The following is an 18,945-nucleotide window of genomic DNA, read 5'->3' as shown; positions in this document are numbered from 1 at the left end:
CAGTTCACGTAGGTCTTATGAGCCATGACAGGAATTTCCAATTGACTTGGGGTGATGGGGATCCCCTGGAGGATTCTGAGCAGAGGGTAGCGACTGGGCTTGGCAGCAGACAAATCACTTGGGCTGCAGCGTGAAGCAGTGGAGCCTGTTAGCAGGTTCCAGCAACAATTAGGGTGAGGAATGACAGTGGCGCTTAGGGCAGAGTGGGTGTGGCAGAGAAGGTGAGAGATCAGATTCTAGATGCATTTCAGGGTAAGCTGGATGCAGGAGTAGAAGAGAGAAGTCAAAGATGACTCTGAAATGTGAGGTATAACAAAAATTGAGGAGTCAGTGTGCAATGGAAGGAAAAAGGAGAGAGCTGTCATAAAAATATAATTCCACTTATATGAGGTACCTAGAGCAGTCAAATTAATAGAGACATTGCGCTGCCTCTCCACTCTGATGCCAGGGTAGTGCATAGCTTAGTCAGACCATGCTGGCCCAGAGCCGACAGTTAGGTCTGCTTCAAGCCCCTCTCCCTGGCTCGCAGGAATTGCAACCCGGGGTTGGTAGTTATTCTGCAGAGGCTCTCAGACCCTCCTTCTATAGCCAGCCAAGTTTATACATCCTTTCTGGACATTGTCCAATCCTCTTGTTGCTTGGCTACAAAATGGATTTATTTTTTGACATGAACACATCTCTTTGTTCATGTGCCTGGAAAAAGATAAAGCTTGCTTGGTTTATAAATGACAAAAAATAAGGTTGGAAGCCAGCTTGGCCCCCAGGCCTCTGGTCGCTTAGCCCAAGCACAGACTTTTCTTCTCTGCACCCTGCAGTTCAGAGGAGTCCTTCGTATCAGGCTGCCCTAGATGGAGCAGCAATTTCCACCACTTTTGTACCCACAGCTATATGAATGGGAGGGAAGAGGAGCTGTCTGTGGACAGGAGATAGAAGCAGTGTCCACTCAGCCTGCTCTTACGTGCAGTAGGAGCTTGAGATTGAGGAGAGCAGTAAACGATATTTCTCCTGTGTCCCAAGAGTGAAAACCCCTGATTCAGAGAATCTGCAAAGCCCTTGTGTGGGAAGGCAGCCCGTGTGAAGGAGTTCTTCAGCAGAATTGCTCTGCTTTTTGAATTCTGAGATTCTGGTTGCATCTCATAAGGGAAAATCCCTTTAAGGAGATATTTGGATTAAAAGCACTTTGACAAGCCCTGACTAAGTCCCGGCCACTCATTTCTAGCAGCAGTGATTATTATTATTTTTTTTTTAACAAGACAAGAGTTTGCCTTTCTGTGTTAGGGAGAAAAATCGATTACCTTTTAACCCCTCCGGTATTGTTTCTTGTCATATTTATGAAAAACAGCGAGAAAGCCTAGGTGTGATGGCTCACGCTTGGAATCACAACAATTTAGGAGGCGGAGGTGAGCGGATCGCCTGAGCTCAGGAGTTTGAGACCAGCCTGGCCAAAATGGCAAAACCCCATGTTTCTATTTTTCTATTTTAAACTCCATTTTGTACTACCAAAAATATGAACAATTAGCTAGGTGTGGTGGTGTGCACCTGTAGTCCCAGCCATGGGGAGGCTAAGGTGAGAGGATTGCTTGAGCCTGGGAGGCAGAGGTTGCAGTGAGCTGAGATCATGCCACTGCACTCCAGACCCTGTCTCAAAAAAAGAAAGAAAACCGGGGGGAATTGCTGACCTATGGTGAAGCCTATTTTATTGCCTAATGGTTCCCAAATGGGAAATTTTGCCTCCCAGGGGACATCTGGCAATGTGGGGAGTCATTTTTTGGTTGTTACAAGTGTCCATTCGTGTGAGACTGGGGTGTGCTACTGGCATCTAGTAGGCAGAGACTGGGGATGCTGGTAAACATCCTGCAACACACAGGACCACTCCCACGTAGGGAATTATGCAGCCCAAATGTGAATAAAGTCAAGCTTATAGAACTCTGGCTAAAAGGCTTTCTGTAGTGGACAAGAGTTTCTTAAATCTAAGAACAATAATTTCTAGGGCTACCTTTCACATGGAATTAGACAAGGGGTTGTGTATTCGTGTTTTTCTTTTCTTCTTTTTTTTTTTTTCTCAGTTAATAAACTGACTAAAAATCTAGCACTTACTATAGCTTTTGCTCCAAAATATATTTATTCTAGAACAAGTGCACTCATTAATTTAAAAAGTTTTAATGAAAATTACAGTGCCCATTTGACTGATATGCTATAAGTTTTAGAGATATTTCTACATGATAGTCCAATTAAAAAAATTGTATCTTACCTTAAAAAATTTTTATAATGACTTATATATGTTGTGGAAAATTGAAAAATGTTTCTAAAGAGAATTTTTTGACCAGGCACAGTGACTCGCGTCTATAATCCCAACACTTTGGGAGGCCAAGGTGGGAGGTTCACTTGAGCCCAGGAGTTTGAGACAAGCCTGGCCAACATGGCGAAACCTCATCTCTATTAAAAATATCAAAAAAATTAGCCAGGCATGGTGGCAAGCACCTGTAGTCCCAGCTTCTTGGGAGGCTGAGGCATGAGAATTGCTTGAACCTGGAAGGCAGAGTTTGCAGTGCGTTGAGATAGCACCACCGTGCCACAGCCTGGGGCAAGACTGTCTCCAAAAAAAAGAGAGAGAGAGATATTTTTTTTTTTAATGGTGATTCTACCACTTAGAAGGAAACATTTCAGAATATTACTATGTATTTCTCAGTTGATTTTTTAAAATATTTAATTTTTAAAATATTTTTTAAATATAAATCATTCTATTTATACAAATTCATCTCTGCAAAATGAGTCTTTGTAAATACTCAGTTTCTTGCAGGGCTCAGTAGCTTGTGCCTGTAATCCTAGCACTTTGGGAGGCAAAAGTGGGAGCATCACTCGAGTCCAGGAGCTTGAGACCAGCTTGGGCAACATAGTGAGACCCTGTCTCTACAAAAAATTTTATAAGTTAGCTGAGTGTGGTGATGGACATGTATGGTCCCAGCCACTCAGGAGGCTGAAGTGGAAGGATCACCTGAGTCTGGAAGGTTGAGGCTATAGTGAGTCATGATCATACCACTGCATTCCAGCCTGAGAGACAGAGGGAGACCTTGTCTCAAAAATAAAATAATAAAAAAAACAGGTGCTTAGTACTCTATCATGTAATACTGAACCCTATATTATCTAAAAACCTATGTTGAACACAGATTATTAATTGTACTTGTTCGCTATTATAAATAATCTATAATGAACATTCATGTATTTCATGTTGCTTTTTAAATAGCATAGCAATTTGTATTGTTCTGGAGACTTTGGGACATGATTATTTAATGCCTAGTTCATGACAGACACAGAATAGAAAGTCTTCTGCCAGTGCAGCAGAGGAAACACCATTTCGAATAGCCAACTGAAGGGAGAGTTGTCAACACCTGGGGATGAGAATTTAAACTTGGGTAGACCAACCAAAACATGTATCTGTACATACACAGATGTATGTATGTAAATACCAAAAAGAAAAAAAAAATTGGAAGGATAAACACCAAACTTTTAACCATGGTGACTCTGGGATAGAAAAATGGGATTGGGGAGGAATAAGAAGAAGAACTTTGGGTTGTTTTTTTTTTTTCCCCATTATCTTCTTTATTCTTTGAATTCTTAACTATGAGAACATATTCATAAGTAACTTGTATAATAGTTAAACACAATACACTTGAGAGAACGTTTTAGATCCTCATGGATGGCAGGCCTGATTTATGCCAGCAGTTACTTATCTTTCACTTTTTTAGCCAGCCCTAGTATTACTGAGCACATTGTGGATAATGGACTGATGAGCATGCCTGGAGATGGTATGTTTTGGTAGAGAAGTTCTAACATGCATTTAGATGACAGGCCTTAATAATTTATTCTTTTCACAGTGTATTAGATATGACTCTTCTGCATCCATGGTCTGCGACACAGAAGATGGGAGTGGTGGAAACACACAGTCTAGGGCCAGGATCCTGAAGGTTTCATTGCTTTCGGTGCTGGTTTAGAGAAAGTTTCTCTGTGAGCATGCACAGCCAGTCCCTGGGCCAATAGATGGTGAAACTGTTCTTGTTTCCTTCAGGCCGTACACCTGGTCCCTGGCTCCAAGCTGAAGCAGTCGGGCAGAGCTCTGATGACATCAGAGGCAGAAATTCTCAGGTAACACATCCCTCATGTCTCTGAATGTAAAACCAGGAATTCTCCTCAGGGGCACAGAAATGGTAAGGGTATGCTTTCTCCCTAACAGCTTTATAGTCTTCCTCAGACTCCTTTTCCTCAGGGAAAGCCATTTGGTGTACCTTTGTTTCAAGCCAGAATGAAACAGTCGTAATTTCAAAATCTCAAGTGTGACAAAAGGGGGCTTCCCTGGAATTACCACTACATATAGAAGCAAGTTTAGCAACTCTGACATTCTGCAACAATCATGCCAATCACTTCCCATTCTTCCTTGGTTATGACAGTCTGTGAGAAAACCTGAATAACATTTATAAAACAATTCAGAACAGGTGCGATGACTTACGCCTGTAATCCCAGCACTTTGGGAGGCCGAGGTGGGCAGATCATGAGGTCAGGAGATCAAGACCATCCTGGCCAACATGGTGAAGCCCCGTCTCTACTAAAAATACAAAAATTAGCTGTGCTATGGCTCGAATGTTTGTGTCCCTCAAAATTTATATGCCAAAGCCTAATCCCTAATGTGACAGTATTAAAAGGCTGGGTCTTTGGGGAGGTGATAAATCATGAGGGCAGAGCCCTCATGAATGAGATTAGTGCCCTTATAAAATAGGCTTAAGGGAGCTTGTTCACCTCTTTCACCATGTGAAGATGCAGTTTGAAGGCACCATGTTTGAAGCGGACAGTGAGCCCTCACAAGACACCTTGTCCGCTGGTGCCTTGATCTTGAGCTTCCCAGCCTCTACAAATTTAAGAAATAAATTTCTGCTGTCTTCATAGATTACTCAGTGTAAGGTACTTCATTATAGCAACCTGAAAAGACTAAGACACCATGGTAACTACAAAGAAAATAGCTATAGAATATATACATAATGAAATGAGAAATTTAAACATTTCACTACAAAAAAGTCAACTAAGCACAAAAGAAAGTGAGGATATGAGGTACAAAAAAGCTGTATAGAAAACAAGTAGCAAAATGACAGAGTAAATCCCTCGTCATTAATTATTTCAAATATAAATGGATTAAACTTTCCAATCAAAAGACAGAGATTGGCAGAATGGATTTTTAAAAATCTGATCCAACAGTATGCTGTTTACAAGAGACTCAGTTTATCTTTAAAGACACATAGCTTGAAAGTCAAAGGATGGAAAGAGTTGTATAATGAAAACTATAAAACATTGCTGATATAAATTAAATAAATAAATAAATGCAAACACATCCCATGTTCATGGGTTAGAAGACTTAATATTGTTAAGATGTCAATACTACCCAAAGCAATCTACAGATTCAGTGTAATCTCTACCAAAAGCTCGATTACAGTTTCTGTAAAAATAGAAAAACCCATCCTAAAATTCATATGGAATCTTAAGGAACTCCTAGAGATAGCCACAATAATCTTGAAAAAGAAGAATAAATCTAGGGGACTCACGCTTCTTATTTCAAAACTATGGTAATCAAAACAGTGTGGTACTGGTTTACAGAGAGAAGTATAGACCAATGGGGTAGAATAAAAAGCAATAAATAATGAGAACAAAAATAAATAAACCCTTGCATGTATGGTCAAATGATTTTAACAAGGGTGCCAACCATTCAATGGGGAACGGATAGTATTTTCAACAAATGATACTAGGAGCACCGGATATCCCAACATAAAAGAATGAAGTTGGACCCCTACTAATACTATATACAAAAATTACCTCAAAATGAGTCGAAGACCTAAATTTAGGACCTGAAACTGTGAAACTCTTAGGAGAAAACACAGGGCAAACCTTCATGAATGTGGATTTGACATCAATTTCTTAGATATGACACTAAAGGCATAGGCAACAGAAAAAAAAATAAACAGGACTTCATGAAATTCTTTAAAATTTGCATATCAAAAGACAATGTAAAAAAGAAAAGGCAACCCACAGAATGGGAGGAGATATTTACAAATTGTATATCTGATAGGAGATTAATATCCACACTACATAGAGAACTTGTAAAACTCAACAAGAAGAAAACAAATAACCTAATTTTAAAATGAGCAAAGGACTTGAATAGACATTTCTCCAAAGAAGATATACAAATGGCCAAGGAGCATAGGAAAAGTTGCTCAGATCACTGATCATGAGAGAAATACAAATCAAAATTAAAATGAGATACCACCTCATACACATCATGATGGCTGCTATCAAAACAAAACAAAATAGCAAGTGTTGGCAAAGATATGGAGAAAATGGGACCTTCATGCACTGTTGGTGAGAATGTGAAATGGTACGACTGCTGTGGAAAACAGTATGGCAGTTCTGCAAAAAATCAAAAAGAGAATTACCAATGTGAAATGGTACGACTACTGTGGAAAACAGTATGGCAATTCCACAAACAATCAAAAAGAGAATTACCATACGATCTGGCACTTCCACTTCTGGGTATGTACACAAAAGAATCTAAAGCAGAGCCTGGAAGAGATATTTGTATGCCCATGTTCATAGGAGCATTATTTACAACAGCTAAAATGTAGAAGCAACTGTGGATTCTTTTGTAGTTCATGAGCATGGTGATTGGGTATTCATGTGCATGTGTGAGATTTGCCACCCTCTGAACCTTGTTACAGCCTCGGCACATTACCTGTCTGACCAGAATTTGGAAAAAAATAAATAAATAAAATGTAGAAGCAACTCAAGTATCATAGATGGATGAATGGATAAATAAAATGTGATATATACATGTACAGTGGAGTATTATCCAGCTTAAAAAGTAGGAAGTTCTCAAATGTGCTTCAATATGGATGAACTTTGAGAACATTATTCTAAGTGAAATAAGCCACTCACAGAAAGACAAATACTATATGCCTCCACTTACATAAGTACTTACAGGAGTAGAGACAGAAAGTAGACTAGGGCTTGCCAGAGATTAGAGGGAAAAAGAAAATTGAGAGGTTTTGTTTAGTGGGTACAGAGTTTCAGTTTAACAAGATGAAAAGAGTTAAAACAAAAATGGGTACTGATGACTGGTTGCACAACCTTATGAATGTATTTAGTACCCCTAAACTGTACACTTAAAAATGGTTACTAGTGTAAATGTTATGCTGTTTATATTTTACCATAATAAAAATGGAGAAAAAGTGTTAATAGGTATTCATTCTAGAAGACTATGGCTGATTTTTACTTTCTTCTTTTTGCATTTATGCAATTTCCAAGTTTTGTACAATGACTATATTATTCCTGTGATCAGGAAAATAGTTATAATCATGTTCCTTCATATGGCTCTTTACATTTTTCAGTTAGGTTGCATATGTTATCTCATCTGATCCTTTTAATAACCCTGTTATGCTGGAGAGAGACCTTTAATGCTACTTTATAGAAGAAAAAACTGCTCTCGAAATTTGAAGAACTTGCGCAATGTCACAGTGCCCAGACCTTCTGACCTCTTGTCCAGTGCTTCTTCCATAATGCCTCACTGCTTTTCCTGGCATGTTAGAATCTCCAGGGATAAGAATCCTCCTCACTACCCATGTGGCAAGGCTGTGTCAGTGTGCAGGATCTGGTCCCCAGCCTCATGGCAGGCATGCACATCACCTGAATCTGGTGGTTTTGATCTCTGCCTGCAACAGTTTCATCAAGTTGGATTGTAAAGTCTCCTTTGGGCATTCCACAGTCAAGAAGATCTTCTTTATGTCTCACTAGATACCATCTTAATTCATTTTCACTGCAGTGAGACACAAAACAGTCATCCAGCCAGGCACGGTGGTTCACTCCTGTAATCCCAGCACTTTGGGAGGCTGAGGCGGGTGGATCAGGAGGTCAGGAGATCGAGACCATCCTGGTTAACATGATGAAACCTCGTCTCTACTAAAAACACAAAAAATTAGCCAGGTGTGGTGGCACACACCTGTAGTCCCAGCAATTCGGGAGGCTGAGGCAGGAGAATTGCTTGAACCTGGGAGGTAGAGGTTGCAGTGAGCTGAGATCATGCCACTGCACTCCAGCCTGGGCAACAGAGCAAGACTCTGTCTCAAAACAAAACAAAAAAAATCATCCAGGGAAATCACCGAGTTCTGGACATTGTAAACAATGCCCCAGGGAGTACTCTCCTTTATGGATACCATGGTCAATACATGGTTGGGAGCCCCGGGATGGAAGTTTGAATGTCTGGATCTGTTTCTTGCTTTTCCATTGTCTTGAAACTTCGGATCTCCAGCAAATTTTTTGCTTTCTCTGAGCTTCCTGTCAAGTGAATTGCTGATGATTGGTTCTATAAATGTTTACAAGACAGCCTTAGGTCCCCACATACCATCAACTACAGATCCCATTTCATCCTGTTTCCACCCACAGCCCGTTGGGTGAAAATCAGCTCTTTGCATAAGCATCTCCCTAACCTTGATAGCCTTGCATGAATGAGAAGCTGTGGTGCCCAGCCTGTATGACTGGGGGAGTGAGGAAGGAGGGCTTTCGTGTGCAAGAGACTTCTAAGTCCACCTGGTAATGTTCTGTCGTGTTTCCACAGTTATCTCTAAAGACTCTCCGGTGAGAAGACAGATGAAGCCAAGGTCCTGGGGTTCCAGGTTGCAGAACAACATGTCAGACCCTGCTCACCCCATGCTCAAGCTGTAATTCAGTTGGCATACAGGCTTGGAATTGAGAATTTATTTATTGTAAATATGTGGTTTGCACGGGCTTTAAAGCAGTATTTTAATTGACTTTTATTTCAGTAATATTTTTTAAAACACCCCTCATTTTTCCATTTTTTTAAACTGCATCTTGGCATTCGTCTGTCAGCACAGATGGAGCCCTGTCCCTCCACGTAGTGCCCACTCCATGACTGTGAATATGCTTGCGGGCTGGCCCTTCCTAGATTCTGAACCCTCTGTAGAGAGTCCTCAGTTTGCAGGTAGCCCCAAAGTTTTAAATATCCACAACGGCTTCTTATTGGCATGATTTTATATTCTCATCATACCAACTGCAAAATCAAACCAAATAATGCCTTATCAATGATGCAACTCAGAGGAAGGAGTGTGTCCCCCACACCCAGACCGTGCCGCACAGCCTCCAGGGAACGAGATGCCACGTCTCGCTTCCGTTTTGCAGTACAGGGATTTGTTTTTTCTTTTGCTGCCTAATGTAAATATATCACAAAGTAAAGGCAAGAGTGGGATTGGCCCCTCCAATGCCGACCACAGGGCCCCTTTTGTAACTGAATAATCCTCCAAGTAGCCAATGCTCCTACTGTTTACAGTGGCCCTAGGGCCTGAGTCTCCGTCACCTTCCTCCTTTTCTCTCCAAGTTCCCAGTCCCAACACAGTAGCCAGCTTTATGAGATTTTGGTATTTCTTCCCTACAGATTAAAAACATACACAACTCATCATTATGCTAAACTACCAATTCTGTCTCAGAGGTCTATCCTTGTGCCCTTGCTTCACATGTGGATTTCCATGGAAAATATAACATGAAAAAGTATAGAACGAAACATCTTGTGAAACACCTGCCACAAATACCTGGTGCCTCATTGCCCACCCCTCCATCTTAGGATCCTTGGAGCCACCCATCAGGCAAAACCTAGCTCCCTCCTAAGCTAAAGGAGAACCTTGCCTGACAACTCCCCATTCGTTCCCTGTGGTGGGCACCTGTCTGTGGGGGGAACATGTGCAAGCTCAGCCACTCTGAATATGAAAAAGGTCAGGCCAGGATGGGACTGCTGTTCACACCCTCTTCTTGATCCTGTGGGGAGCGGAATGTGTTTTCGCTTGCTGCCTGACCCCTGATGCTCCCCATCCTTGGTCAGTGAAGGCTGTGACAGAGGAAGGAGAGAAAATAGAAGGAAACAGACTGATCCCTGGGCTGTGCTCAAAATAGCTGCCCTTTAAAAGAAATCAGGCAGGAAGGGGAGGGAAACCAGCAAAAAAGAAATTTGCTTTGCAACAACCCACGCACACGTTCTGCCCTGAAGGATACTGTGTCCAAACCAAACCATCCAGAAAGGTAGCCAGGCAGCAGGGTGTGGGCAAACATGACTGCATCTGCCTCCCTGTTGTCAGGAGTAACGACCCAGGTAGTGTCCTGCAGCAGTGCTGTGCTTTCTTGTTCCAGATGGAAGCAAGTGAGCCAGAGTCTAATTCTCTTCTCTGGGGAATGAATCAAGCCAAAACTGTAACAGCTAAATCAATAGAAAAGAAGTTTTTGCAGGTCATCAGCTCTAGGCATAACTGATTTGTTTTATTGGTTCTGGAAGATTTCCAAAAAGCCAGAATTTCTTTATTATTATAACAGTGTCCACTCCACCACCCTCACGGTTGTGTAAGATAATTAGAAAAGTTGTAATGATCCTGATTAAGAAGACCCTAGACAAAGGCAATTCTACCTTCAGAGTAGACTGCCTGCCCTGATGAGGTGTTTACACATTCATGTCCCCTATGGCTGGGATGGAAATTAAAATATAACACTATTTAAGGACAGAGGAGGCCCAGAGCAGTGGCTCATGCCTGTAATCCCAGCACTTTGGGAGGTCGAGTGGGGTGGATCACTTGAGGTCAGGAGCCCAAGACCAGCCTGGCCAACATGGTGAAACTCTCTACTCAAATACAAAAAATTAGCCAGGCATGGTGGCGCACACCTGTAATCCAGCAACTTGGAGGCTGAGGCACAAGAATGGCTTGAACCTGGGAGGCAGAGGTTGCAGTGAGCTGAGATCACGCCACTGTGCTGAACCTGGACAACGGAACAAGATCCTGTCTCAAAAAACAAATAAATAAGTAAAAACAAAGGACAGAGAGGAGGAACAAGCAGAAACCAAAAATGGCAACTAGGGAGAAATCTCAGGAATGTGGCATCCCATCTCTCCTTGAGACCTATCACTGAATTCACAACACTTCAAGCTCATGCTGGTGCAGTTCCTTTGGTGGTGTAAAGGTTTAACCCCTTGACTGTAAACTCATACTTAGAGACATGTGAGTCACAGAGTCCCCACCATTGTCACATATTCTCACTGACACTGCAGTCTGTGACTTCCCCCAATGTTTTACACGTGTTTTATTTTTATTGATGTCCTCCTCTGCCAATTCATTTCTCTGTACTTAATAAACGTTGGTAAGTGGAAATGCTTCCCGTCGTTTCCTTGTTAAAACCCATCAGTGGTCACCAGGACCAATCTAAGCCAAACATTTTTAAGGATCAGGAGAAGTTGAAGTTCTAAGAATGACAAGAAAATAAGGGATATTTAGATGGATACAGTGCTTACTGTAATATACTGTGTTAGAAACAGGGCCTTTCTTTCTTGAGCTAATTAGCTTAACTGGTATTTGGAAAAACCAAGCAGAGAAAAAAACTTTTTCAGATGCATTTTTTAAAAAATAGGTAACACTATATTCAGTTTGATTAACATAGAATGGGCAGTGCATTGCTTATAAATTCTGCTAAATTGTGTTGAAATGTAACAACCTGCATCCTACATGCGCTTAGCCCCCACTCCCCACTCAGCAAACCCCTCAAAAAAGCCTCCTGTAGGAACAGAATCATTTTGAACTCCCCTGTAGTGTGTTAAGGTGGACCTTTGGGGACAGGGCTCAGGGAGGGGAGGTGAGATTGATCTGCTAGGCAAGCTATCTCAGAACTAGTGCTTAGAAGGCAAACCAGGATCTGAATCTGTTTTGCCTCTTAGAATCTGTGCCTCAGCTTCCTCATCTGTCAAAGGGGAGCATAAATATGTACCTGAGTATATATTGGTGAAGATTCAATGATGTAATACACATGGGCAAGCCCTCAACCCTTGATCACAACAGAGCCAGTAACTGCACACCATCCTCCCGGGGAGCAGCCAGTTTGCTGATTCCATGCTCTGTCACAAACAGGGCTCTGCTGGCTGCCTCCCAGCCACTCCATTCAATATTTGCTGAGCTGCTCAGACCACACTTCACTAACTCTGCTGCTCTATAACAATGTGAGAGCAGTCATTAAAATTCATAGATGTTCCTGAAATAAATCTCATCTAGAAACTAATTTCAATGCCAGTTACTACACACTTTGCATTAGAATTAGATAAGGGGCCGTTTTACCGCTGTCTTACTAGTGGAGGTATCGATTAGCTCTTTCATGGCCAAAAGGGCCAGTCTGGGTGCAGAAGAAAAGGCAAGAGCTGAAAATAATCTACAAAGTGGATGATGAACTTCAGAGTCACATAGAGTGTGACAGTGGTGAAGTAGCTAGAAGTGTAGGCACCTTTTATGGAGTTAAGTGTAGGGGATGTGGTTCCCAGAGAGGGAGCAACTTAATGGGAAGGGCTGTGGACTCCAGAAGCAAGTTCCAAATTCTCAGTGCCCCGGGGAGGCTTTGGCATCCTTCATCCACCCATTCTGCTATGGGTTGAATTGTGCCCCCACAAAATCCACATGTTGAAGTCCTAACCCCCAGTATCTCAGAATGTGACCTTATTTAGAAATAGGGCCACTGCGGCCAGGCAAGGTGGCTCATGCATGTAATCCCAGTAGTTTGGGAGGCCGAGGCAGGCAGATCACAAGGTCAAGGGATCCAAGACCATCTGGCCAGCACAGTGAAACCTCATCTCTACTAAAAATACAAAAATTAGCTGGGCATCGTGGCAGGAGCCTGTAGTCCCAGTTACTCGGGAGGCTGAGGCAGGAGAAACACTTGAACCCAGGAGGTGGAAGTTGCAGTGAGCCGAGATCGCGCCACTGCACTCCAGCCTGGTGACAGAGTGAGACTTTGTCTAAAAAAAAAAGAAAGAAAAAAGAAATAGCACTGTTGCAGATATCACTTGTTAAGATTAAGATGAGGTCATACTGGATCAGTGTGGGCCCCTTGCAATATGACTGTGTCCTTATAAAAGGAGGACATTGGACACAGACATATACACGGGAAGAACCCCACGTGAAGATGAAGGCAGAGATCATTGGGATGCTGCCTCTTTGGGCCACAAAGTGCTGAAGATTGCTGGCAAGCCACCAGAAGGTGGGCGAGAGACATGCCACACTTTCTCTCTCACAGCCCTCAGGAGGAACCAGCCCTGTGGGTGTCTTATTCCTGGGATGTCTGGGCTCCAGAGCTGTGAGCTAGGAAATTTCTCCTGGTTACGCTGTCCAGTTTGTGGTACTTTGTGATATCAGGCCTGGCAAAAGAATACATGCTCTGTCACCCAGAGCTTTGCAGTAGGGTATAATGTTCAAGAAAAGAGAGCTGGGAACAAAATTTCAGAATTAGCAGTTCCTTGTCAACAGGGCAGTCATCTACTCTGACCTTGACATAGGTGACTCATTGCAGGTGTCTAAGTCCTACCTTCACGAGAAAGACATTCGGTTGCGTTTTGCCTGTCACAGTGGAGAGAGAGTCACAGAAAGCAAGCTGGCATTTCCGGGTCACAGGAGTGGAGGAACCTGGCTTTTTCTCTAAGTGGCATCCTCTTCTGTTGTGGCATTGCTAACGCCTTGGAATCTAGATGCCTGGAATAGAGAGTACCAGCCACTCTGATGAGCTAAACTTCTAGTAACGTTTCTATTTCTTTTATTAAAAACTGTGGTATCATATACATAAAGTCTATCACCCTAACCATTTTTAGCATTTAATTCATTAGTGTTGAGCACATTCACACTGTTTACAACCATCACCACCGTCCCGCTCCATATCTCATCTTGCAAAACTTTCTAAACTCTATACTCATTAAACAATAACTCCCAATTTCTCCCCTGCCTCCAGCATCTAGCAACTACCCTTCTGATTTCTGTCTCTATGATTTTGGCTGCTCTAGGTACCTCACAGAAATGAAACCATATGACATTTCTGATTGGCTTATTTCACAGAGCATAACATCCTTAAGGTTCATCCATATTGTAGCATGTGTCAGAATCTGCTTCCATTTTTAAGAATGAATAATATTCCATGGTATGAATATAACACACTTTGTTTCTTCATTCTTCCATCTGTGGATACTTGAGTTTCTTCTGTGAATAGTGCTGCTATGAACACGGGTGTGCAGCGTCTCTTCCAGACCCTACTTTCAACTCTTTTGTGTATACCCAGAAGTGGGATTGCCCGATTATAGAGTAGTCCTGTTTTTAATTTTTTGAGCAGCTCCATACGGTGTCCCACAATGGATGCACTGTTTTACATTCCCACCAACAGGGCATAAGGGTTCCACTTTCTCCATATCCTCACCCACATTTGTTATTTTCTGGTTGTGGTTTTATTTATTTTTATTTTTATTTTTTATAGTAGCTATCCTGATGGGTCTGAGGTGGTACTTCATTGTGGTTTTGTATTTAAAGACTGAATTTATCCACAGAACATTACATAACGCAGGAAACTACTGAACTGACCGTCTTCTAAAGATTCTAGCCAGAAAAATAAATCTCTTTTCATACATTTTCTATGTTGTGACCGAGGTCCCCATTTATTCATGAGACACAAAACATAAGAGGCCACTCTACTGGATGTTAATTTCAGTATTTTTTTTTTATTGTATGCTTGATGCATTTAGAGACAATTCCAAGGGCAAGCACTGGATAGGGATATTATCTGCTTTGTAGATATTTGTACAAAAGACTGTTAAGACTACATGGTCAGTTCCCACTGCAGGGAACAGAATGATTTTCTCTCTCTTTTTTTTTAATTATTCCCTGCCAATAGCATTTTCCATCTAACACATTTAAATTCTCACAACATGACTGCAAACATGTACATATTGGTTCCCACGAGAAATCTGCAGGTGACATTTCAGGATGTTTGGAGTCAATTAGATAAAGCACATACGACAGAAACCATAAGAGAGGAGCTGGGACCTGGGACTGTGCAGAATGAAAAGCCACGGCTACGGGAAGCGTAAGCTTGTGCTGTGACAGCACGTGCACATGACCTGCTGCTCCTGGCCCTCTGAGGAACATGGCCAGTGAGGGGGCCCCTCCCTCCCTCCTCCACGTGCTTCCTTCCTAAGGCTGAGAGCTCAGTTGAAGGCCTTCCTCAATAAACGACAGATGGCTCTTCAGTCAGGAATGCAGTTAGTGGTTTCACGACAGACAAACTGGCTTCCCTGCTGAACCAGCCAGAGCTGTATAACACCTGTACCAATGTGGGATGACCCCAGTTAGGAAACAAAGTGATTTGCCTGGTTGGTAATTATTTTTTACACCGAATTATTCACCCAATAGTAAAGGAACCCCACAGCTAAGATCTAATAAGCATAAACCTGCTCTTTTAGTTAATAAGAAAGACTCATTCTAATAACACCGAGTCTTATGTTATTGGGCACTAAGGAATCACCATAATTTTGATTATATCTTTATTCTACCTAAAGTTTCAAAGCACCTCCAAGAATGAAAGCGTACTGTTTCTGCTTTGCTAATGTACTCCTGCCAGAGCTTCTGCCCTTGAATATGAGGGCTATCTTCACCTATGGTAAATCTCATCTATTAGACAAGACTAACTAGCTTATGTGTGGTTATGGGGCAAGGAGGTGGGGGAGAGAGTCTATCCTTTCTGGCCACAGCTTCTTTCTACACAAGCATGCACAGCCCCCACCCCAGTCCTAAAAGATACACAAAGGGTCTCCTAGGAAGCTACTTATACACTGTGACCTTTAAACATGATTTTTGTATTTCATCTTGAATATTCATTTTCCCCATACTGCCTTCATAAAAGCAATCCCTGGTCAACAAATTATTCATGTGATAAGCATTTTTCCAAAGCAAAATCTGTTAGGAACATTTAAAAATGAAGAGTACCCACTGTAACAATCTGCTCAAAACCCCACAACCTATTTCCAGCTGTTAATGTAAGTACATAAAGTCACTAAAAGTAAGCGCAGCCACATCAACAGATTCTCTGCTCTCTTCTTGTCTTTCTCTTCCCATCCCAATGCACAGCAGTCCACTGCGGTTATAGACCACCTCCAAGCCCGACGGGAGCCGCCACGCCCCTTTTAACTTTTGCCAGGCTGTGCCATGCCCTCTAGTGGTAGGACTGGGACATCACAATTGTGGTGGACCATATTAGCCAAGACAACTCTCAATTAGGGTTGCCCTTCTTTAAGATGCTCAGTCAAGGTCAATGTCCCCTAACAGACGTAGCCATTGTGTTTCCCACTGGGTAATGACATAAAGCGGGCAGGGTTATCCATGACCTTTGTTTGGCCCATAGAAATGAAAGGAGGCTTCTATGTCATTAATTCTTACTAGACTTCTTTTGATCAAATCCTGAATCACCTTGGTTATCTCAGACACATCAGGTCTGATGAGACATTTGCATAGTAGGCGAAGGTGAAATCACGCAGTGAAATTTTAGAGCAGCTTTCTGCATCATCTTGCTTTACATAGCCACTGGGAACATGGACTTGGGAGGGGAGAGGTACCTACATCATCCTCGAACCTCACATTCTCCTCCTACCCTAACCGTGATAGCAAGACACTTTTAGAATAGCCGCCCCACCTAACAGGATACTCTAAATTCACCGGCAGTGAAAGCCCAGACCAAACCTGCACAAAGCTCTTAGTAACTACATGCCACCATTATTGGTTGCCATTAACTCTGTCAGCTGAAATCGTCTTCTCATCTCCCACAATGTGTGGTTAATGATTTTATATACAGAGTTTAAAGAACTGCCGAGCAAAAAGCTCATGGCACTCCTATACTCATGCTCTTGGAGAGGTGGTAGAAAACAGATGTGTTCTGATAAAACCTCTGATCCTCAGTGTTCACATCCATGTAACAGGGGCCGAGTCCCCTCTGAATCTCATGATACAGCTTCTGGGAAGGAGTTATTAACCCTGTCACTTCCAAGACTGCTGATATTCACAATATTTCCACTTGCAGATTCTTGGCAAGAATGATGAGGCAGGATTAGGCTCAACTGGTGCCCTCCCACTAGCTGCTGTATTGACGCACACTTCTGTTCATCATCTCTGCCCATTTCAGGAGTGGCTGAGAGTTTGAACAGGTGGCAGTAAGCTCCCCACCACCACTACCATGTGCCCAATGCAGCTAGTCGCCTGAATGAAGGCAAATCCTGGGACATGTGACATGTGAGGAATGTGGGGAAGACCCAGGGAAGTCGGCTGCTTTGTATTCGGGTTTGTGGGATGTCATGGGCTTGGCAGGAAGAGTGGAGCCTGAACTGGTATCCTGCAGAGAAATACATATCCATCTGTCGCCTCCTTGCCCTCTGTCTTCCCAATGCTAAGCCCATCTGGTCTTCCTTGCATGCTTTGTATGCTCTGATGATAAGTCAAATCCTTCAAGTGAACCCGACATTGGAAACAAATCAGTTTAATTAAAGTCTCTCTGCTGAGATAATGTAGTGACTGCTAGGATTCCAACTATTTAACTAGAATCTAAGTAGTCAGAGTTCCTCCTTTTCTTTCCCTCACTAGCTGAGAGGTTCACAGCTCTGTGGGGTAGAACTGTGCCATAGGGCCATTCAATTACTCCTAGACTAGATGCTGGTAACTAGACTGAGAATCATTTCTACACAAGGAATCCTGGGGTGGCTGTGCTGCTGTGTAGTGAGAGCTCCCTCTTGAGAGATCCAGGCAGTGATTCAGAAGGCCACCAGCATGGCTGTCGGCATGGCTGTCTCTAAATCTCAGAAGTGAATAGGTTCTAGCTAACAAATGATCAACTCTCCTGTACATGGAAGTACACTACACGTAAGCACAGCGCACGGAAAACGAGAAGACCAGTTCTTCCAGAGCCCAGGATGTAGGAAGGAGCCAGGGCTGGAGAGGAGCCCCTTTATTCCTTCCCGTTGGTCTGTCCCTCAGAAGACACCTGTGGAGACACTGCACTACACGCACACACAGGAGACCAGGGAAGTTCCCCCTCAACAACACGCACAAGAGCCCTGTGTGTGCACAAATGCCTCCTGTTAACCTGAAAGAAACCGCTACTGAGAGAAAGACTAAGACTTCAAAAGAATTTGCTTTTCCCACCAACTTGGCACTGTGGAGCCTGCCTTTCAAGGCTTGATGAACTCTGGTCCTCTGGTAAAAGGCTAATGTGTCCATTGCCACTGAAATACAGTAACAGCAGCTTAAAATCCACAATTAGTCACACAGCCGAACAACAGGCAATGGGATACAGGTTACACTGCACAGGAAGGAGACCTACATTGCAGAAGGGGACGCTGTGAGATAGATTCAAGGCGGAATACAAGGTAACAGCTTGGATCTGGCTTCAGAAAAGGAGGCCACATCTTAACATTCTCATTTTACTCAAACAGGAGAGTGGTTTGTTTTGCTGGTAATTTAGTAAGGTGGGAAGTCTTAAATAAGAAGGGGAAAGGGAACATTTACTTCACTTAAAGAACTTAATCTCCGTGTCAACACAGTCATAGAAAAGGTCCCCCACTTCAGCGGGGTCCAGGGGCTCGGAGCTGGTCAGGATTTCCTCCATGGCTTCCAGGCCTTGCTTCTCCAGCTCCAGCATGGTGCTCCTCAGCTTGCGACCTTGCTCCTGAGGAAGGACACCACCGCTTTAGGTGTCAGCAAAATAGTGGGGGGCACTGCAGTGGACACTGAAAGCCTCCAGGGAGCAGCTGGCTTCCTGCTCAAGGCCCAGCCTCCCCACACTCTGTTTCTCACATGAATGCCGCAGGGATTGTTCTAGAATGCCAGCGTGGTTATGCCACTGCCCCGCTTAGAACACTTGCACAGCTCCCTGCTGCCTTCAGGACAAAGTCCAGACCCCAGAATGACACTGAGGGAAGGCCCTTCTGACCGCTTGCCCTGCATTCTCCGTACTCCTGCATCTCCGTACTCCTCAGCTGGACTGAATTAGCTGCCGCCCTCTAGCCTCTGATGCCGTCTCGCC

General features: G+C 43.0%; 2 protein-coding genes and 1 non-coding gene across 4 annotated transcripts in view; 2 read left to right on the top strand and 1 right to left on the bottom strand.

Moving 5' to 3' along the window:
• The window catches only part of WIPF3 (WAS/WASL interacting protein family member 3), a 34,697-nt gene extending 23,460 nt beyond the window's left edge, over positions 1–11,237 (top strand). Inside the window, exons 7-8 of the mRNA XM_032286755.1 lie at positions 4,067–4,143; positions 8,648–11,237. Coding sequence (XP_032142646.1) covers positions 4,067–4,143; positions 8,648–8,671 — 101 coding nt within the window. The 3' untranslated portion in view covers positions 8,672–11,237. The remainder of the gene's footprint in view (positions 1–4,066; positions 4,144–8,647) is intronic.
• LOC116557639 lies at positions 6,675–6,779 on the top strand. Its single transcript, XR_004271620.1, has one exon. It is a non-coding gene; the product is annotated as a small nucleolar RNA U13 (small nucleolar RNA).
• Positions 11,238–14,579: 3,342 nt separating the features above from the next.
• SCRN1 (secernin 1) overlaps positions 14,580–18,945 on the bottom strand; it is a 67,713-nt gene continuing 63,347 nt past the window's right edge. Inside the window, exon 8 of one of the 2 annotated variants that reach the window (XM_032286902.1) lies at positions 14,580–18,588. In XM_032286902.1, the coding sequence (XP_032142793.1) occupies positions 18,430–18,588 (159 nt within the window). In that variant the 3' untranslated portion in view covers positions 14,580–18,429. The remainder of the gene's footprint in view (positions 18,589–18,945) is intronic. The other variant, XM_032286903.1, reaches the window with a different exon arrangement.

This window comes from Sapajus apella, unplaced genomic scaffold (genome assembly GCF_009761245.1).
Source record: "Sapajus apella isolate SASKATOON/1434 unplaced genomic scaffold, GSC_monkey_1.0 scaffold19, whole genome shotgun sequence".
In the NCBI taxonomy this organism is placed as follows: Eukaryota; Metazoa; Chordata; class Mammalia; order Primates; family Cebidae; genus Sapajus; species Sapajus apella.
The sequence above is the reverse complement of the archived record's forward strand: the minus strand, read 5'-3'. Positions and strand labels throughout refer to the sequence as shown.